The 19922-nt window shown below is 52.0% G+C and overlaps 1 protein-coding gene across 2 annotated transcripts in view; it reads left to right on the plus strand.

Annotated features, from left to right (window-relative positions):
- LOC308682810 (receptor activity-modifying protein 3) overlaps positions 1-7909 on the plus strand; it is a 38384-nt gene extending 30475 nt beyond the window's left edge. Inside the window, exons 2-4 of one of the 2 annotated variants that reach the window (XM_081352754.1) lie at positions 128-160; positions 246-396; positions 6031-7909. In XM_081352754.1, the coding sequence (XP_081208880.1) occupies positions 128-160; positions 246-396; positions 6031-6286 (440 nt within the window). In that variant the 3' untranslated portion in view covers positions 6287-7909. The remainder of the gene's footprint in view (positions 1-127; positions 161-245; positions 397-6030) is intronic. The other variant, XM_081352755.1, reaches the window with a different exon arrangement.
- The last annotated feature ends 12013 nt before the right edge of the window (positions 7910-19922 follow it).

The raw sequence follows: 19922 nt of genomic DNA on the forward strand, positions 1-19922 counted from the left end.
TCTCTAGAGAAAATTATTCAGATTCATTCAGAAATGCAGTTCATAATAGTGTTTTCTTACAGGTTTATTTCATATATTTGATGTGTGTAAACAGGGATTTGCTGAGTTTTTGTTTTTGTTCTGTCAGCAGTGAAGGCGCTGGTGGCGAGAGGCTTATCAGGTGAGTCTGGTGTCTCAGGTGTGTGTGTGTGTGTGTGTGTATGTATGTATGTGTGTTGGACTGACGCGTGTCTCTTCACACACAGACGGTGCTGACCCGCCCGTCACACACACGCTGCAGACTCACTGTAACCAGAGTCGTCTTCTGCTGGAGATGGAGAGATGTGGAGAGAGATTCACTGCAGACATGAAGCAGATCCATCCAGGCGACAGATGCAACCTCACACACTTCATCAGGTGAACATCTGAGTGTGTGTGTGTGTGTGTGTGTGTGTGTGTGTGTGTGTGTGTGTGTGTGTGTGTGTGTGAGAGAGCTCTCGCTCATGTCAGTTGATCAGGAGACGATGACCTGCGTGTGTGTGTGTGTGTGTGTGTGTGTGTGTGTGTGTGTGTGTGTGTGTGTGTGTGTGTGTGTGTGTGTGTGTGTGTGTGTGTGTGTGTGTGTGTGTGTGAGAGAGAGAGCTCTCGCTCATGTCAGTGGATCAGGAGATGATGACCTGTGTGTGTGTGTGTGTGTGAGAGAGAGAGTTCTCGCTCACGTCAGTGGATCAGGAGACGATGACCTCGTTCATCATAACCCTCAGCACAGCTGCTCATGACCAGATGGATCTCATGTTTCAGGATGAGTGAAGAATATTCATTTATAATAAATCTTAAGCTCTTGATGTGCATAAACGTTGTGTTTCTGGTGTTTAATGAATCACTCGATCAGTTGATCAGCGTTATTTCTCCAGCGCTTTATACAGTTCTGATGTTCACAGCCACTTCACTGCTAATAACACATAACAGAATCAATGATGCAAACATCATCAAATGTGAAACAAATGTTAGTTTAGCTGTAAAGCATCTCTACAGAAGACAAGAGAGTGATTATTCGTTTAATATTACTGAACAGTGTCTTTTAAACAATTAAGTTCTGTTTGTCTCTGCACACACACATTCATTTTTCATGTTCTTTATGCCAGTATTAGTTTTGTGTTTTCATTGGTCGATCAGGAGTTAGTGTGAGGAAGAGCGTCTGCGTATTATGATATAAATTATGTAGTTGAAAAGGGAACGAGCGCTGCGCTTTTATTAGTGTAATAAAGCGCTGAGCTCGTGTGTGTGTGTGTGTGTGTGTGTGTGTATGTGATCGACAGATTCGTTTAAAAAGCTCTGCGTCTCTGACTGCCTTCCTGAAGGAAATTACTGATCCACTGATTAACATTAAAAGGAAAGAGCTGCTTTTCTCCATGATATCAGTAATAACGTGTGTTCTGTCAGGACCGCTATGGTCAGATATGATTGACAGTTAGCATACAGTTAGGATTGGCGTCTGGTTCTGTTCAGGTTAGCCTAGCATGGATCAGCAATAACCCCCTCAGGGTAAACAGAACACAACCAACATCAATGTATTGCAGATATCAATTCATTTTAATGTACAACATAATTAGAGAATTTTAGTCTGATTCAGAGGGAACGCCAAATCCTGACAGAGACAGGCGGAGCTGGGGAGGGGGGAGGGCAATCCTAACGGAGACAGGCGGAGCTGGGGAGGGGGGAGGGTAATCCTGACGGAGACAGGCGGAGCTGGGGAGGGAGGAGGGCAATCCTGACGGAGACAGGCGGAGCTGGGGAGGAGGGAGGGCAATCCTGACGGAGACAGGCGGAGCTGGGGAGGGGGGAGGGTAATCCTGACGGAGACAGGCGGAGCTGGGGAGGGGGGAGGGTAATCCTGACGGAGACAGGCGGAGCTGGGGAGGGTAATCCTGACGGAGACAGGCGGAGCTGGGGAGGGAGGAGGGCAATCCTGACGGAGACAGGCGGAGCTGGGGAGGGTGGAGGGCAATCCTGACGGAGACAGGCGGAGCTGGGGAGGGTGGAGGGCAATCCTGACGGAGACAGGCGGAGCTGGGGAGGGGGGAGGGCAATCCTGACGGAGACAGGCGGAGCTGGGGAGGGGGGAGGGCAATCCTGACGGAGACAGGCGGAGCTGGGGAGGGTGGAGGGCAATCCTGACGGAGACAGGCGGAGCTGGGGAGGGGGGAGGGAGGAGGGCAATCCTGACGGAGACAGGCGGAGCTGGGGAGGGTGGAGGGCAATCCTGACAGAGACAGGCGGAGCTGGGGAGGGGGGAGGGCAATCCTGACGGAGACAGGCGGAGCTGGGGAGGGTGGAGGGCAATCCTGACAGAGACAGGCGGAGCTGGGGAGGGGGGAGGGCAATCCTGACGGAGACAGGCGGAGCTGGGGAGGGCAATCCTGACGGAGACAGGCGGAGCTGGGGAGGGAGGAGGGCAATCCTGACGGAGACAGGCGGAGCTGGGGAGGATGGAGGGCAATCCTGACGGAGACAGGCGGAGCTGGGGAGGAGGGAGGGCAATCCTGACGGAGACAGGCGGAGCTGGGGAGGGTGGAGGGCAATCCTGACGGAGACAGGCGGAGCTGGGGAGGGGGGAGGGCAATCCTGACGGAGACAGGCGGAGCTGGGGAGGGGGTAGGGCAATCCTGACGGAGACAGGCGGAGCTGGGGAGGGTGGAGGGCAATCCTGACGGAGACAGGCGGAGCTGGGGAGGGAGGAGGGCAATCCTGACGGAGACAGGCGGAGCTGGGAAGGGTGGAGGGCAATCCTGACAGAGACAGGCGGAGCTGGGGAGGGGGGAGGGCAATCCTGACGGAGACAGGCGGAGCTGGGGAGGGCAATCCTGACGGAGACAGGCGGAGCTGGGGAGGGCAATCCTGACGGAGACAGGCGGAGCTGGGGAGGGAGGAGGGCAATCCTGACGGAGACAGGCGGAGCTGGGGAGGGTGGAGGGCAATCCTGACGGAGACAGGCGGAGCTGGGGAGGGTGGAGGGCAATCCTGACGGAGACAGGCGGAGCTGGGGAGGGAGGAGGGCAATCCTGACGGAGACAGGCGGAGCTGGGGAGGGTGGAGGGCAATCCTGACGGAGACAGGCGGAGCTGGGGAGGAGGGAGGGCAATCCTGACGGAGACAGGCGGAGCTGGGGAGGGTGGAGGGCAATCCTGACGGAGACAGGCGGAGCTGGGGAGGGGGGAGGGCAATCCTGACGGAGACAGGCGGAGCTGGGGAGGGTGGAGGGCAATCCTGACGGAGACAGGCGGAGCTGGGGAGGGAGGAGGGCAATCCTGACGGAGACAGGCGGAGCTGGGGAGGGTGGAGGGCAATCCTGACAGAGACAGGCGGAGCTGGGGAGGGGGGAGGGCAATCCTGACGGAGACAGGCGGAGCTGGGGAGGGCAATCCTGACGGAGACAGGCGGAGCTGGGGAGGGCAATCCTGACGGAGACAGGCGGAGCTGGGGAGGGAGGAGGGCAATCCTGACGGAGACAGGCGGAGCTGGGGAGGGTGGAGGGCAATCCTGACGGAGACAGGCGGAGCTGGGGAGGGTGGAGGGCAATCCTGACGGAGACAGGCGGAGCTGGGGAGGGAGGAGGGCAATCCTGACGGAGACAGGCGGAGCTGGGGAGGGTGGAGGGCAATCCTGACGGAGACAGGCGGAGCTGGGGAGGAGGGAGGGCAATCCTGACGGAGACAGGCGGAGCTGGGGAGGGTGGAGGGCAATCCTGACGGAGACAGGCGGAGCTGGGGAGGGGGGAGGGTGGAGGGCAATCCTGACGTAGACAGGCGGAGCTGGGGAGGGCAATCCTGACGGAGGCAGGCGGAGCTGGGGAGGGTGGAGGGCAATCCTGACGGAGACAGGCGGAGCTGGGGAGGGAGGAGGGCAATCCTGACGGAGACAGGCGGAGCTGGGGAGGGTGGAGGGCAATCCTGACGGAGACAGGCGGAGCTGGGGAGGGTGGAGGGCAATCCTGACGGAGACAGGCGGAGCTGGGGAGGGAGGAGGGCAATCCTGACGGAGACAGGCGGAGCTGGGGAGGGTGGAGGGCAATCCTGACGGAGACAGGCGGAGCTGGGGAGGAGGGAGGGCAATCCTGACGGAGACAGGCGGAGCTGGGGAGGGTGGAGGGCAATCCTGACGGAGACAGGCGGAGCTGGGGAGGGGGGAGGGTGGAGGGCAATCCTGACGGAGACAGGCGGAGCTGGGGAGGGGGGAGGGTAATCCTGACGGAGACAGGCGGAGCTGGGGAGGGAGGAGGGCAATCCTGATGGAGACAGGCGGAGCTGGGGAGGGGGGAGGGTAATCCTGACGGAGACAGGCGGAGCTGGGGAGGGGGGAGGGCAATCCTGACGGAGACAGGCGGAGCTGGGGAGGGGGGAGGGCAATCCTGACGGAGACAGGCGGAGCTGGGGAGGGGGGAGGGCAATCCTGACGGAGACAGGTGGAGCTGGGGAGGGGGGAGGGTAATCCTGACGGAGACAGGCGGAGCTGGGGAGGGGGGAGGGCAATCCTGACGGAGACAGGCGGAGCTGGGGAGGGGGGAGGGCAATCCTGACGGAGACAGGTGGAGCTGGGGAGGGGGGAGGGTAATCCTGACGGAGACAGGTGGAGCTGGGGAGGGGGAAGGGCAATCCTGACGGAGACAGGCGGAGCTGGGGAGGGGGGAGGAGCTGGGGAGGGAGGAGGGCAATCCTGACGGAGACAGGTGGAGCTGGGGAGGGAGGAGGGTAATCCTGACGGAGACAGGCGGAGCTGGGGAGGGGGGAGGGCAATCCTGACGGAGACAGGTGGAGCTGGGGAGGGGGGAGGGCAATCCTGACGGAGACAGGCGGAGCTGGGGAGGGGGGAGGGCAATCCTGACGGAGACAGGTGGAGCTGGGGAGGGGGGAGGGCAATCCTGACGGAGACAGGTGGAGCTGGGGAGGGAGGAGGGCAATCCTGACGGAGACAGGCGGAGCTGGGGAGGGAGGAGAGCAATCCTGACGGAGACAGGCGAAGCTGGGGAGGGAGGAGGGCAATCCTGACGGAGACAGGCGGAGCTGGGGAGGGAGGAGGGTAATCCTGACGGAGACAGGCGGAGCTGGGGAGGGGGGAGGGCAATCCTGACGGAGACAGGTGGAGCTGGGGAGGGGGGAGGGCAATCCTGACGGAGACAGGCGGAGCTGGGGAGGGGGGAGGAGCTGGGGAGGGAGGAGGGCAATCCTGACGGAGACAGGTGGAGCTGGGGAGGGAGGAGGGTAATCCTGACGGAGACAGGCGGAGCTGGGGAGGGGGGAGGGCAATCCTGACGGAGACAGGTGGAGCTGGGGAGGGGGGAGGGCAATCCTGACGGAGACAGGCGGAGCTGGGGAGGGGGGAGGGCAATCCTGACGGAGACAGGTGGAGCTGGGGAGGGGGGAGGGCAATCCTGACGGAGACAGGTGGAGCTGGGGAGGGAGGAGGGCAATCCTGACGGAGACAGGCGGAGCTGGGGAGGGAGGAGAGCAATCCTGACGGAGACAGGCGGAGCTGGGGAGGGAGGAGGGCAATCCTGACGGAGACAGGCGGAGCTGGGGAGGGAGGAGGGTAATCCTGACGGAGACAGGCGGAGCTGGGGAGGGGGGAGGGCAATCCTGACGGAGACAGGTGGAGCTGGGGAGGGGGGAGGGCAATCCTGACGGAGACAGGCGGAGCTGGGGAGGGGGGAGGGCAATCCTGACGGAGACAGGCGGAGCTGGGGAGGGGGGAGGGCAATCCTGACGGAGACAGGCGGAGCTGGGGAGGGGGGAGGGCAATCCTGACGGAGACAGGCGGAGCTGGGGAGGGAGGAGGGCAATCCTGACGGAGACAGGCGGAGCTGGGGAGGGGGGAGGGCAATCCTGACGGAGAAACACGACAGTTGCTGATAATCCTGAAGGAGCTTATATATGAGTACAGTGATAGAGTCGTGTTCCTACAGGTCGAGGATCAGCTGAGAGCCACTGATGCGAGCTTGATATTCTGGTTTCCTCCGTGATATCAGCCTAACGTGTGTCTTCTGTCTCTCCTCAGGGAGTATCACATGTTCTCCTCCTGCACGGAGGCGAACGCCATACGCATCGGCTGCTTCTGGCCGAACCCGCTGGTCGAGCACTTCATCATCGGAGTCCACCAGCGCTTCTTCTCCAACTGCAGCCTGGACCAGCTGGTGTTCCTGGACCCGCCCGAACACACACTCACCCTCCTCATCCTCGTCCCCGTCGTCCTCACGCTGGCCATGGTGGCGCTGGTGGTGTGGAGCAGCAAGCGCAGCGACGTCCTGGCCTAGGGTCAGGGGGTCAGGGGTCAGAGGTCACATGACTGTCAGTCCGGCAGACTCTCCTTTTCAGACAGACGCTTTATTCCTGAATCACTGATGCTGAATCAGTTCCATTGTGAACATCCGTCAGGATCTGTGGATCGTCTGCTGTACAGCTATTATTTAATGTTTTAATTAAATCAGGTAGAATTAGACCGTTTGTCGAGTCAGTTTGAGCGTTCATTATCATTGCGCTGGTTAATTTATCCAGTGATTGTGAGCTTGCTTTCTTCTCTGATCATTGAAATGATGAACGTATTCCTGTGAAACACAACGACTGCTGTGATCCGATGAAAACAGTAAAGCAGGACATGTTTGAATCCAGCGAGAGCTCAGCCAATCACGGCTCTTTCAGGAGGACGGGATTATTTATACGAGGAGGAAAAGCCGTGTATTGTGTGCGACTTAAGGATACAAACAAAAGACAATAGTTGCTCTTGAGCGTCTGGCCTCGTCCTCGGCAGAGCGAGCGAGTGGAGTCAGAGCCGCAGGAAGGATGTGAACGTCTTTCCCATCGCGCCGATGAATGAGAGGAAACGGGCTGGTTATGATTTCACCAAAAGAGCTGCAGGATCATAAACCAGTGTTTCGACGGGCTTCATCATCATCATCATCATCATCATCACACTGAATGTCAGATTTATGCATTTAAAATCCATTTGCATTACACAGTTACAAACTAGTATTAAACTCAATGTTCATGCAAAAATGAAACAGATTTCTGCAAGCAGAAAATCATGGCATAGCATATTATTAACTATATTTAAAAAATCATATTTTCAAAATGCATTTATTCCAATTGAGTAGGATCAACATAAATGTTTATTAAGAAAATGTATTCAGTTCAAAACTTTGAAAAAATATGACAGTGTGGAACAAGCATTATTCAGTTTGTTAAAGTACATGATAAATGTATAAAGCTGGTTAAACACGTTACAGAAATCTGACCTGTTTCATTTATGAATGACTGGCGAATATGCTTCACATTAAAGGGACAGTTCACCCAAACATGAGACTCTTGTACATATAACTTCATTTCCCACAGAAACAGAGAAGGAGATATTTTGAAGAATGTTGGTGACCATTAACTGTTTATTACTGTGTGTTTAGAGCTCATTATTCTCCTGTTTATCTCTCGAAAGCTGCTTTAAAACAGTCTCTATCTCTGCAGAAATAAAGCTGAAAACACTGAGACTTCTCTCAGAAAGAAAGAAAGTCATTCAGGTTTGAAACGACGAGGAGAAAAAACAATGAAAGAATGATCATTTTTGGATGAACCAACCCTTTAAGTTTATTAGCTTATGTTTAAACCATTTAATCCAAATGCATAAATCTTAAATGTCTGAATATTGTGTGACGAGGCCTGGTGTGTATCCATGTGTTGCGGTGGTCTCAGTGTGGAGTGTGTGATAGAGTCGACTCGGAGTGTTTGTGCAGCCGAACGCCTCCAGCTCTTCCTGTTTACTCTCGAGTCCCACACCACTGAGTGCAAGTTCACAGAGGCACAACCCAGCTAATTATAACAGTTTCCGTCGGACGAGCGTTTCTTCCATGAGTTCCTGCTCTCACATTAGATAATAAATGATCTGATTTATTCTGTTTATGCTTTATTTATTCTGAACTGTCGATGTGATTCTGAGCAGATTCAGTTGATTCATAATTCACGTTTCAGTGTTTATTTTGATGGCTGGTGTTTATAGAGAACTAAACAGTTCATCAGCGGAAACTAGGCGTGTCTTTAATAGGACCTTTGGGTCAATATCTAATTATATTTTCTTTTTTTCTTTAAGATTTATGAAGCACATTTGGATCATATAATTTGTTTGCTCAATGATCCCGAACAGAAGTGATTCATCTGTAAATAATGTTCATGATAAATACAGTACATTTCCATCCTGACACTGCAGATGTGCCACAACTACAGGTCCAGAGAAGCCACTGATGTTCAGAAAAACACACGCACACAAACACACTCTCTCTATCACACACACACACATACTCAATCACACTCTGTCTCACACACACACTAACAGACACTCTCTCTCTCACACACACACACACAAACAAACACAAACACACACTCTCTATCACACAGACACACACAAACACACTCTCTATCACACACACGCACACATACTCAATCACACACAGTCACACTCAAACACAGACACACTCACACACTCACACACACACACACACACACACACACACACACACACACACACACTCAAACACACTCTGTCTCACACACACACACACACACAAACATACTCAAACACTCACACTCAAACACACTTTCACACACACACACACACACACACACTAACAGACACTCTCCCTCACACACACACACTTACACACACACACTCTCACACACACACACACACACACACACACTCTCACAGACACACTCTCACACACACACACACACACACACACACTCATACACACTCACACTCAAACACACTCTCTCTCACACACACACACACACACACACACTCTCTCACAGACACACACTCTCTCACACACACACACACACACACTCATACACACTCACACTCAAACACACTCTCTCTCACACACACACACACACACACACACACACTCTCTCACAGACACACACTCTCACACACACACACACACACACTCACACTCAAACACACTCTCTCTCTCACACGCACACACTCTCACACACACACACTCTCTCACAGACACACACACACACTCTCTCACAGACACACACTCACACACACACACACACTCTCTCTCTCACACACACACACACTCTCACAGACACACACTCTCTCACAGACACACACTCACACACACACACTCTCTCATACACACTCACACTCAAACACACTCTCTCACAGACACACACACACTAACAGACTCTCTCTCACACAAACACTCTCTCACACACACACACTCTCTCACAGACACACACTCTCTCACACACACACACTCTCATACACGCACACACTCCTGAAGCATCTGGATGTCGGTTCTCTTCATGAAGGTTCTAGAATAACCCTGTGTTCTGCTAATATTAGTCTCTATTGTGTCGGTGTGGCAGGAAGTGATGCGTCTGCTGTCGTCTGGCCATGTCTCACACAGTCAAACTGAGTTAAAGGCTCAGACGTTTGCAGTGTTTAGTGTGTCGGTTGAATCGCACGTTCCTCATGGGGTAAATGAGGTCTGGCTCAGAGAGATATAGTATTAATGAGGGTTTATAGGGTCAGCCGCTGCTTCATGCGTCCACAGGTCAGAGGAGCTCCACTTCATGTCTTTCACTCGTTAATAAATCATCAGCGGACTCTTTCAGTGCTGAATTTCAATGACATTCATGATTTCTTTATGTAACGTTGCTGTAAAAGTCAATGAATGCGAAGGCTTTCTCAAGTAGTATTTCCACATGTCTGGACGGCGTTTGATTGTGAAATCTGTGAGGAAATGAAGAGTAAGAGTTTCTGTGATGAAACTGGATTTCAGACACTGGTGACCTTTGATGTGTTTCTCAACTCATGATTCTCAGTCTGATCATTATTAGCAGAGCTGAACTCGACGTCGCTTGTTCGTTCTGTGGGTCATGTAATCCACGGCTAGCTCTGCGTTAAACCATTTTAATGCACAATGTGGAGGCAAAGAACTCTCCGAAGCAAAGCACTAGCCGTGGATTATCCCGCTTATACACGCTCACCTGCCAGCATTCACAACCTAAAGCTGTTATTGATGTTTGCAGTGCAATATTTCACCAGAAGGGTAAAAAATACTGTTATTTTCGTTAGATCTGGCATCCACTTTAAATCAGACACAGAGATTAAGTAGTGCATAAGATCACATTAATGTGTGAATCAGTCGTTCTCGTGCGAGTCCGTCGTTCTCGTGTGAATCAGTCGTTCTCGTGTGAGTCAGTCGTTCTCGTGTGAATCAGTCGTTCTCGTGCGAGTCCGTCGTTCTCGTGTGAATCAGTCGTTCTCGTGTGAATCAGTCGTTCTCGTGCGAGTCGGTCGTTCTCGTGTGAATCAGTCGTTCTCGTGTGAGTCAGTCGTTCTCGTGTGAGTCGGTCGTTCTCGTGTGAGTCGGTCGTTCTCGTGTGAGTCAGTCGTTCTCGTGTGAATCAGTCGTTCTCATGTGAGTCTGTCGTTCTCGTGTGAATCAGTCGTTCTCGTGTGAATCAGTCGTTCTCGTGTGAGTCGGTCGTTCTCGTGTGAATCAGTCGTTCTCGTGTGAGTCTGTCGTTCTCGTGTGAGTCTGTCGTTCTCGTGTGAGTCGGTCGTTCTCATGTGAATCAGTCGTTCTCATGTGAATCAGTCGTTCTCGTGTGAGTCGGTCGTTCTCGTGTGAATCAATCGTTCTCATGTGAATCAGTCGTTCTCGTGTGAGTCTGTCGTTCTCGTGTGAGTCTGTCGTTCTCGTGTGAGTCAGTCGTTCTCTGGTGAATCAGTCGTTCTCGTGTGAGTCAGTCGCTCTCGTGTGAGTCGGTCGTTCTCGTGTGAGTCGGTCGTTCTCGTGTGAATCAGTCGTTCTCGTGTGAGTCTGTCGTTCTCGTGTGAGTCTGTCGTTCTCGTGTGAGTCTGTCGTTCTCGTGTGAGTCGGTCGTTCTCGTGTGAATCGGTCGTTCTCGTGTGAGTCTGTCGTTCTCGTGTGAATCAGTCGTTCTCATGTGAATCAGTCGTTCTCGTGTGAGTCTGTCGTTCTCGGGTGAGTCTGTCGTTCTCGTGTGAATCAGTCGTTCTCGTGTGAGTCAGTCGTTCTCGTGTGAGTCGGTCGTTCTCGTGTGAGTCGGTCGTTCTCGTGTGAATCAGTCGTTCTCGTGTGAGTCTGTCGTTCTCGTGTGAGTCTGTCGTTCTCGTGTGAGTCGGTCGTTCTCGTGTGAGTCTGTCGTTCTCGTGTGAGTCAGTCGTTCTCGTGTGAGTCTGTCGTTCTCGTGTGAGTCTGTCGTTCTCGTGTGAGTCTGTCGTTCTCGTGTGAGTCTGTCGTTCTCGTGTGAGTCGGTCGTTCTCGTGTGAGTCGGTCGTTCTCGTGTGAATCGGTCGTTCTCGTGTGAGTCTGTCGTTCTCGTGTGAATCAGTCGTTCTCGTGTGAGTCTGTCGTTCTCGTGTGAGTCGGTCGTTCTCGTGTGAATCAGTCGTTCTCGTGTGAGTCGGTCGTTCTCGTGTGAATCAGTCGTTCTCTTGTGAATCAGTCGTTCTCGTGTGAGTCTGTCGTTCTCGTGTGAGTCTGTCGTTCTCGTGTGAGTCTGTCGTTCTCGTGTGAGTCTGTCGTTCTCGTGTGAGTCAGTCGTTCTCGTGTGAATCAGTCGTTCTCGTGTGAGTCTGTCGTTCTCGTGTGAGTCGGTCGTTCTCGTGTGAGTTGGTCGTCGTCTCTTTCCCAGGTTTGTTTATATCAGTCTTTCCTGGAAACGATCCTCATAAACATTCTCGTGTGAATCAGTCGTTCTCGTGTGAGTCTGTCGTTCTCGTGTGAGTCTGTCGTTCTCGTGTGAGTTGGTCGTTCTCGTGTGAATCAGTCGTTCTCGTGTGAGTCGGTCGTTCTCGTGTGAGTCGGTCGTTCTCGTGTGAATCAGTCGTTCTCGTGTGAATCAGTCGTTCTCGTGTGAGTCTGTCGTTCTCGTGTGAGTCTGTCGTTCTCGTGTGAGTCTGTCGTTCTCGTGTGAGTCTGTCGTTCTCGTGTGAGTCAGTCGTTCTCGTGTGAATCAGTCGTTCTTTTGTGAGTCTGTCGTTCTCGTGTGAGTCGGTCGTTCTCGTGTGAGTCGGTCGTCGTCTCTTTCCCAGGTTTGTTTATATCAGTCTTTCCTGGAAACGATCCTCATAAACATTCTCGTGTGAATCAGTCGTTCTCGTGTGAGTCTGTCGTTCTCGTGTGAGTCTGTCGTTCTCGTGTGAGTCAGTCGTTCTCGTGTGAGTCTGTCGTTCTCGTGTGAGTCTGTCGTTCTCGTGTGAGTCGGTCATTCTCGTGTGAATCAGTCGTTCTCGTGTGAGTCTGTCGTTCTCGTGTGAGTCGGTCGTTCTCGTGTGAATCAGTCGTTCTCGTGTGAGTCGGTCGTTCTCGTGTGAGTCGGTCGTTCTCGTGTGAGTCGGTCGTCGTCTCTGTCCCAGGTTTGTTTATATCAGTCTTTCCTGGAAACGATCCTCATAAACATTCTCGTGTGAGTTGGTCGTTCTCGTGTGAATCAGTCGTTCTCGTGTGAGTCTGTCGTTCTCGTGTGAATCAGTCGTTCTCGTGTGAGTCAGTCGTTCTCGTGTGAGTCGGTCGTCGTCTCTGTCCCAGGTTTGTTTATATCAGTCTTTCCTGGAAACGATCCTCATAAACATTCTCGTGTGAGTTGGTCGTTCTCGTGTGAATCAGTCGTTCTCGTGTGAGTCTGTCGTTCTCGTGTGAATCAGTCGTTCTCGTGTGAGTCAGTCGTTCTCGTGCGAATCAGTCATTCTTGTGTGAGTCTGTCGTTCTCGTGTGAGTCAGTCGTTCTCGTGTGAGTCGGTCGTCGTCTCTGTCCCAGGTTTGTTTATATCAGTCTTTCCTGGAAACGATCCTCATAAACATTCTCGTGTGAGTCAGTCGTTCTCGTGCGAATCAGTCGTTCTCGTGCGAATCAGTCATTCTTGTGTGAGTCTGTCGTTCTCGTGTGAGTCAGTCGTTCTCGTGTGAGTCGGTCGTCGTCTCTGTCCCAGGTTTGTTTATATCAGTCTTTCCTGGAAACGATCCTCATAAACATTCTCGTGTGAGTCTGTCGTTCTCGTGTGAGTCAGTCGTTCTCGTGCGAATCAGTCGTTCTTGTGTGAGTCTGTCGTTCTCGTGTGAGTCAGTTCGTTCTCGTGTGAGTCGGTCGTCGTCTCTGTCCCAGGTTTGTTTATATCAGTCTTTCCTGGAAACGATCCTCATAAACATTCTCGTGTGAGTCAGTCGTTCTCGTGTGAGTCTGTCGTTCTCGTGTGAGTCTGTCGTTCTCGTGTGAGTCTGTCGTTCTCGTGTGAGTCTGACGTTCTCGTGTGAGTCAGTCGTTCTCGTGTGAGTCTGTCGTTCTCGTGTGAGTCTGTCGTTCTCGTGTGAGTCAGTCGTTCTCGTGTGAGTCTGTCGTTCTCGTGTGAGTCTGTCGTTCTCGTGTGAGTCTGTCGTTCTCGTGTGAGTCAGTCGTTCTCGTGTGAGTCTGTCGTTCTCGTGTGAGTCTGTCGTTCTCGTGTGAGTCAGTCGTTCTCGTGCGAATCAGTCGTTCTTGAGTGAGTCTGTCGTTCTCGTGTGAGTCAGTCGTTCTCGTGTGAGTCGGTCGTCGTCTCTGTCCCAGGTTTGTTTATATCAGTCTTTCCTGGAAACGATCCTCATAAACATTCTCGTGTGAGTTGGTCGTTCTCGTGTGAATCAGTCGTTCTCGTGTGAGTCTGTCGTTCTCGTGTGAGTCTGTCGTTCTCGTGTCAGTCTGTCGTTCTCGTGTGAGTCGGTCGTTCTCATGTGAATCAGTCGTTCTCATGTGAATCAGTCGTTCTCGTGTGAGTCGGTCGTTCTCGTGTGAATCAATCGTTCTCATGTGAATCAGTCGTTCTCGTGTGAGTCTGTCGTTCTCGTGTGAGTCTGTCGTTCTCGTGTGAGTCAGTCGTTCTCTGGTGAATCAGTCGTTCTCGTGTGAGTCAGTCGCTCTCGTGTGAGTCAGTCGTTCTCGTGTGAGTCGGTCGTTCTCGTGTGAATCAGTCGTTCTCGTGTGAATCAGTCGTTCTCGTGTTAGTCCGTCGTTCTTGTGTGAGTCTGTCGTTCTCGTGTGAGTCAGTCGTTCTTGTGTGAGTCAGTCGTTCTCGTGTGAGTCGGTCGTTCTCGTGTGAATCAGTCGTTCTCGTGTGAGTCAGTCGTTCTCGTGTGAATCAGTCGTTCTCGTGTGAATCAGTCGTTCTCGTGTGAATCAGTCGTTCTCATGTGAATCAGTCGTTCTCGTGTGAGTCAGTCGTTCTCGTGTGAATCAGTCGTTCTCGTGTGAGTCAGTCGTTCTCGTGTGAATCAGTCGTTCTCGTGTGAGTTGGTCGTTCTCGTGTGAGTCAGTCGTTCTCGTGTGAATCAGTCGTTCTCGTGTGAATCAGTCGTTTTCGTGTGAGTCGGTCGTTCTCGTGTGAGTGTGTCGTTCTCGTGTGAGTCAGTCGTTCTCGTGTGAGTCATTCGTTCTCGTGTGAGTCTGTCGTTCTCGTGTGAGTCTGTCGTTCTCGTGTGAATCAGTCGTTCTCGTGTGAATCAGTTGTTCTCGTGTGAGTCTGTCGTTCTTGGGTGAGTCGGTCGTTCTCGTGTGAATCAGTCGTTCTCGTGTGAGTCTGTCGTTCTCGTGTGAATCAGTCGTTCTCGTGTGAGTCTGTCGTTCTCGTATGAGTCTGTCGTTCTCGTGTGAGTCGGTCGTTCTCGTGTGAGTCGGTCGTTCTCGTGTGAATCAGTCGTTCTCGTGTGAGTCAGTCGTTCTCGTGTGAATCAGTCGTTCTCGTGTGAGTCTGTCGTTCTCGTATGAGTCTGTCGTTCTCGTGTGAGTCGGTCGTTCTCGTGTGAGTCGGTCGTTCTCGTGTGAGTCGGTCGTTCTCGTGTGAATCAGTCGTTCTCGTGTGAGTCTGTCGTTCTCGTGTGAGTCTGTCGTTCTCGTGTGAGTCTGTCGTTCTCGTGTGAGTCGGTCGTTCTCGTGTGAGTCGGTCGTTCTCGTGTGAGTCTGTCGTTCTCGTGTGAATCAGTCGTTCTCGTGTGAATCAGTCGTTCTCGTGTGAGTCTGTCGTTCTCGGGTGAGTCTGTCGTTCTCGTGTGAATCAGTCGTTCTCGTGTGAGTCAGTCGTTCTCGTGTGAGTCGGTCGTTCTCGTGTGAATCAGTCGTTCTCGTGTGAGTCTGTCGTTCTCGTGTGAGTCTGTCGTTCTCGTGTGAGTCGGTCGTTCTCGTGTGAGTCGGTCGTTCTCGTGTGAGTCTGTCGTTCTCGTGTGAGTCTGTCGTTCTCGTGTGAGTCTGTCGTTCTCGTGTGAGTCTGTCGTTCTCGTGTGAGTCTGTCGTTCTCGTGTGAGTCGGTCGTTCTCGTGTGAGTCGGTCGTTCTCGTGTGAATCAGTCGTTCTCGTGTGAGTCTGTCGTTCTCGTGTGAATCAGTCGTTCTCGTGTGAGTCTGTCGTTCTCGTGTGAGTCGGTCGTTCTCGTGTGAATCAGTCGTTCTCGTGTGAGTCTGTCGTTCTCGTGTGAGTCGGTCGTTCTCGTGTGAATCAGTCGTTCTCGTGTGAGTCGGTCGTTCTCGTGTGAGTCTGTCGTTCTCGTGTGAGTCTGTCATTCTCGTGTGAGTCAGTCGTTCTCGTGTGAATCAGTCGTTCTCGTGTGAGTCTGTCATTCTCGTGTGAGTCAGTCGTTCTCGTGTGAATCAGTCGTTCTCGTGTGAGTCTGTCGTTCTCGTGTGAGTCGGTCGTTCTCGTTTGAGTTGGTCGTCGTCTCTTTCCCAGGTTTGTTTATATCAGTCTTTCCTGGAAACGATCCTCATAAACATTCTCGTGTGAATCAGTCGTTCTCGTGTGAGTCTGTCGTTCTCGTGTGAGTCTGTCGTTCTCGTGTGAGTCGGTCGTTCTCGTGTGAATCAGTCGTTCTCGTGTGAGTCGGTCGTTCTCGTGTGAGTCGGTCGTTCTCGTGTGAATCAGTCGTTCTCGTGTGAATCAGTCGTTCTCGTGTGAGTCTGTCGTTCTCGTGTGAGTCTGTCGTTCTCGTGTGAGTCTGTCGTTCTCGTGTGAGTCAGTCGTTCTCGTGTGAATCAGTCGTTCTTTTGTGAGTCTGTCGTTCTCGTGTGAGTCGGTCGTTCTCGTGTGAGTCGGTCGTCGTCTCTTTCCCAGGTTTGTTTATATCAGTCTTTCCTGGAAACGATCCTCATAAACATTCTCGTGTGAATCAGTCGTTCTCGTGTGAGTCTGTCGTTCTCGTGTGAGTCTGTCGTTCTCGTGTGAGTCAGTCGTTCTCGTGTGAGTCTGTCGTTCTCGTGTGAGTCTGTCGTTCTCGTGTGAGTCGGTCATTCTCGTGTGAATCAGTCGTTCTCGTGTGAGTCTGTCGTTCTCGTGTGAGTCGGTCGTTCTCGTGTGAGTCGGTCGTCGTCTCTGTCCCAGGTTTGTTTATATCAGTCTTTCCTGGAAACGATCCTCATAAACATTCTCGTGTGAGTTGGTCGTTCTCGTGTGAATCAGTCGTTCTCGTGTGAGTCTGTCGTTCTCGTGTGAATCAGTCGTTCTCGTGTGAGTCAGTCGTTCTCGTGTGAGTCGGTCGTCGTCTCTGTCCCAGGTTTGTTTATATCAGTCTTTCCTGGAAACGATCCTCATAAACATTCTCGTGTGAGTTGGTCGTTCTCGTGTGAATCAGTCGTTCTCGTGTGAGTCTGTCGTTCTCGTGTGAATCAGTCGTTCTCGTGTGAGTCAGTCGTTCTCGTGCGAATCAGTCATTCTTGTGTGAGTCTGTCGTTCTCGTGTGAGTCAGTCGTTCTCGTGTGAGTCGGTCGTCGTCTCTGTCCCAGGTTTGTTTATATCAGTCTTTCCTGGAAACGATCCTCATAAACATTCTCGTGTGAGTCAGTCGTTCTCGTGTGAGTCTGTCGTTCTCGTGTGAGTCAGTCGTTCTCGTGCGAATCAGTCGTTCTTGTGTGAGTCTGTCGTTCTCGTGTGAGTCAGTTCGTTCTCGTGTGAGTCGGTCGTCGTCTCTGTCCCAGGTTTGTTTATATCAGTCTTTCCTGGAAACGATCCTCATAAACATTCTCGTGTGAGTCAGTCGTTCTCGTGTGAGTCTGTCGTTCTCGTGTGAGTCTGTCGTTCTCGTGTGAGTCTGACGTTCTCGTGTGAGTCAGTCGTTCTCGTGTGAGTCTGTCGTTCTCGTGTGAGTCTGTCGTTCTCGTGTGAGTCTGTCGTTCTCGTGTGAGTCAGTCGTTCTCGTGTGAGTCTGTCGTTCTCGTGTGAGTCTGTCGTTCTCGTGTGAGTCTGTCGTTCTTGTGTGAGTCAGTCGTTCTCGTGTGAGTCTGTCGTTCTCGTGTGAGTCTGTCGTTCTCGTGTGAGTCAGTCGTTCTCGTGCGAATCAGTCGTTCTTGAGTGAGTCTGTCGTTCTCGTGTGAGTCAGTCGTTCTCGTGTGAGTCGGTCGTCGTCTCTGTCCCAGGTTTGTTTATATCAGTCTTTCCTGGAAACGATCCTCATAAACATTCTCGTGTGAGTTGGTCGTTCTCGTGTGAATCAGTCGTTCTCGTGTGAGTCTGTCGTTCTCGTGTGAATCAGTCGTTCTCGTATGAGTCAGTCGTTCTCGTGCGAATAAGTCGTTCTTGTGTGAGTCTGTCGTTCTCGTGTGAGTCAGTCGTTCTCGTGTGAGTCGGTCGTCGTCTCTGTCCCAGGTTTGTTTATATCAGTCTTTCCTGGAAACGATCCTCATAAACATTCTCGTGTGAGTCAGTCGTTCTCGTGTGAGTCTGTCGTTCTCGTGTGAGTCTGTCGTTCTCGTGTGAGTCTGTCGTTCTCGTGTGAGTCTGTCGTTCTCGTGTGAGTCAATCGTTCTCGTGCGAATCAGTCGTTCTTGTGTGAGTCTGTCGTTCTCGTGTGAGTCAGTTCGTTCTCGTGTGAGTCGGTCGTCGTCTCTGTCCCAGGTTTGTTTATATCAGTCTTTCCTGGAAACGATCCTCATAAACATTCTCGTGTGAGTCAGTCGTTCTCGTGTGAGTCTGTCGTTCTCGTGTGAGTCTGTCGTTCTCGTGTGAGTCTGTCGTTCTCGTGTGAGTCTGTCGTTCTCGTGTGAGTCAGTCGTTCTCGTGCGAATCAGTCGTTCTTGTGTGAGTCTGTCGTTCTCGTGTGAGTCAGTCGTTCTCGTGCGAATCAGTCGTTCTTGTGTGAGTCTGTCGTTCTCGTGTGAGTCAGTCGTTCTCGTGTGAGTCGGTCGTCGTCTCTGTCCCAGGTTTGTTTATATCAGTCTTTCCTGGAAACGATCCTCATAAACATTCTCGTGTGAGTTGGTCGTTCTCGTGTGAATCAGTCGTTCTCGTGTGAGTCAGTCGTTCTCGTGCGAATCAGTCGTTCTTGTGTGAGTCTGTCGTTCTCGTGTGAGTCAGTCGTTCTAGTGTGAGTCGGTCGTCGTCTCTGTCCCAGGTTTGTTTATATCAGTCTTTCCTGGAAACGATCCTCATAAACATTCTCGTGTGAGTCAGTCGTTCTCGTGTGAATCAGTCGTTCTCGTGTGAGTCTGTCGTTCTCGTGTGAATCAGTCGTTCTCGTGTGAGTCAGTCGTTCTCGTGTGAGTCGGTCGTCGTCTCTGTCCCAGGTTTGTTTATATCAGTCTTTCCTGGAAACGATCCTCATAAACATTCTCGTGTGAGTTGGTCGTTCTCGTGTGAATCAGTCGTTCTCGTGTGAGTCTGTCGTTCTCGTGTGAATCAGTCGTTCTCGTGTGAGTCTGTCGTTCTCGTGTGAGTCAGTCGTTCTCGTGTGAGTCAGTCGTTCTCGTGTGAGTCTGTCGTTCTCGTGTGAGTTGGTCGTTCTCGTGTGAATCAGTCGTTCTCGTGTGAGTCTGTCGTTCTCGTGTGAGTCTGTCGTTCTCGTGTGAGTCAGTCGTTCTCGTGTGAATCAGTCGTTCTCGTGTGAGTCTGTCGTTCTCGTGTGAATCAGTCGTTCTCGTGTGAGTCAGTCGTTCTCGTGTGAGTCGGTCGTCGTCTCTGTCCCAGGTTTGTTTATATCAGTCTTTCCTGGAAACGATCCTCATAAACATTCTCGTGTGAGTTGGTCGTTCTCGTGTGAATCAGTCGTTCTCGTGTGAGTCTGTCGTTCTCGTGTGAATCAGTCGTTCTCGTGTGAGTCTGTCGTTCTCGTGTGAATCAGTCGTTCTCGTGTGAGTCGGTCGTTCTCGTGTGAGTCGGTCGTTCTCGTGTGAGTCGGTCGTCGTCTCTGTCCCAGGTTTGTTTATATCAGTCTTTCCTGGAAACGATCCTCATAAACATTCTCGTGTGAGTTGGTCGTTCTCGTGTGAATCAGTCGTTCTCGTGTGAGTCTGTCGTTCTCGTGTGAATCAGTCGTTCTCGTGTGAGTCAGTCGTTCTCGTGTGAGTCGGTCATCGTCTCTGTCCCAGGTTTGTTTATATCAGTCTTTCCTGGAAACGATCCTCATAAACATTCTCGTGTGAGTTGGTCGTTCTCGTGTGAATCAGTCGTTCTCGTGTGAGTCTGTCGTTCTCGTGTGAATCAGTCGTTCTCGTGTGAGTCAGTCGTTCTCGTGCGAATCAGTCATTCTTGTGTGAGTCTGTCGTTCTCGTGTGAGTCAGTCGTTCTCGTGTGAGTCGGTCGTCGTCTCTGTCCCAGGTTTGTTTATATCAGTCTTTCCTGGAAACGATCCTCATAAACATTCTCGTGTGAGTCAGTCGTTCTCGTGTGAGTCTGTCGTTCTCGTGTGAGTCAGTCGTTCTCGTGCGAATCAGTCGTTCTTGTGTGAGTCTGTCGTTCTCGTGTGAGTCAGTTCGTTCTCGTGTGAGTCGGTCGTCGTCTCTGTCCCAGGTTTGTTTATATCAGTCTTTCCTGGAAACGATCCTCATAAACATTCTCGTGTGAGTCAGTCGTTCTCGTGTGAGTCTGTCGTTCTCGTGTGAGTCTGTCGTTCTCGTGTGAGTCTGACGTTCTCGT

The sequence above is a fragment of the Scardinius erythrophthalmus genome (assembly GCF_964197995.2).
Source record: "Scardinius erythrophthalmus genome assembly, chromosome: 22".
NCBI classification, from domain to species: domain Eukaryota; kingdom Metazoa; phylum Chordata; class Actinopteri; order Cypriniformes; family Leuciscidae; genus Scardinius; species Scardinius erythrophthalmus.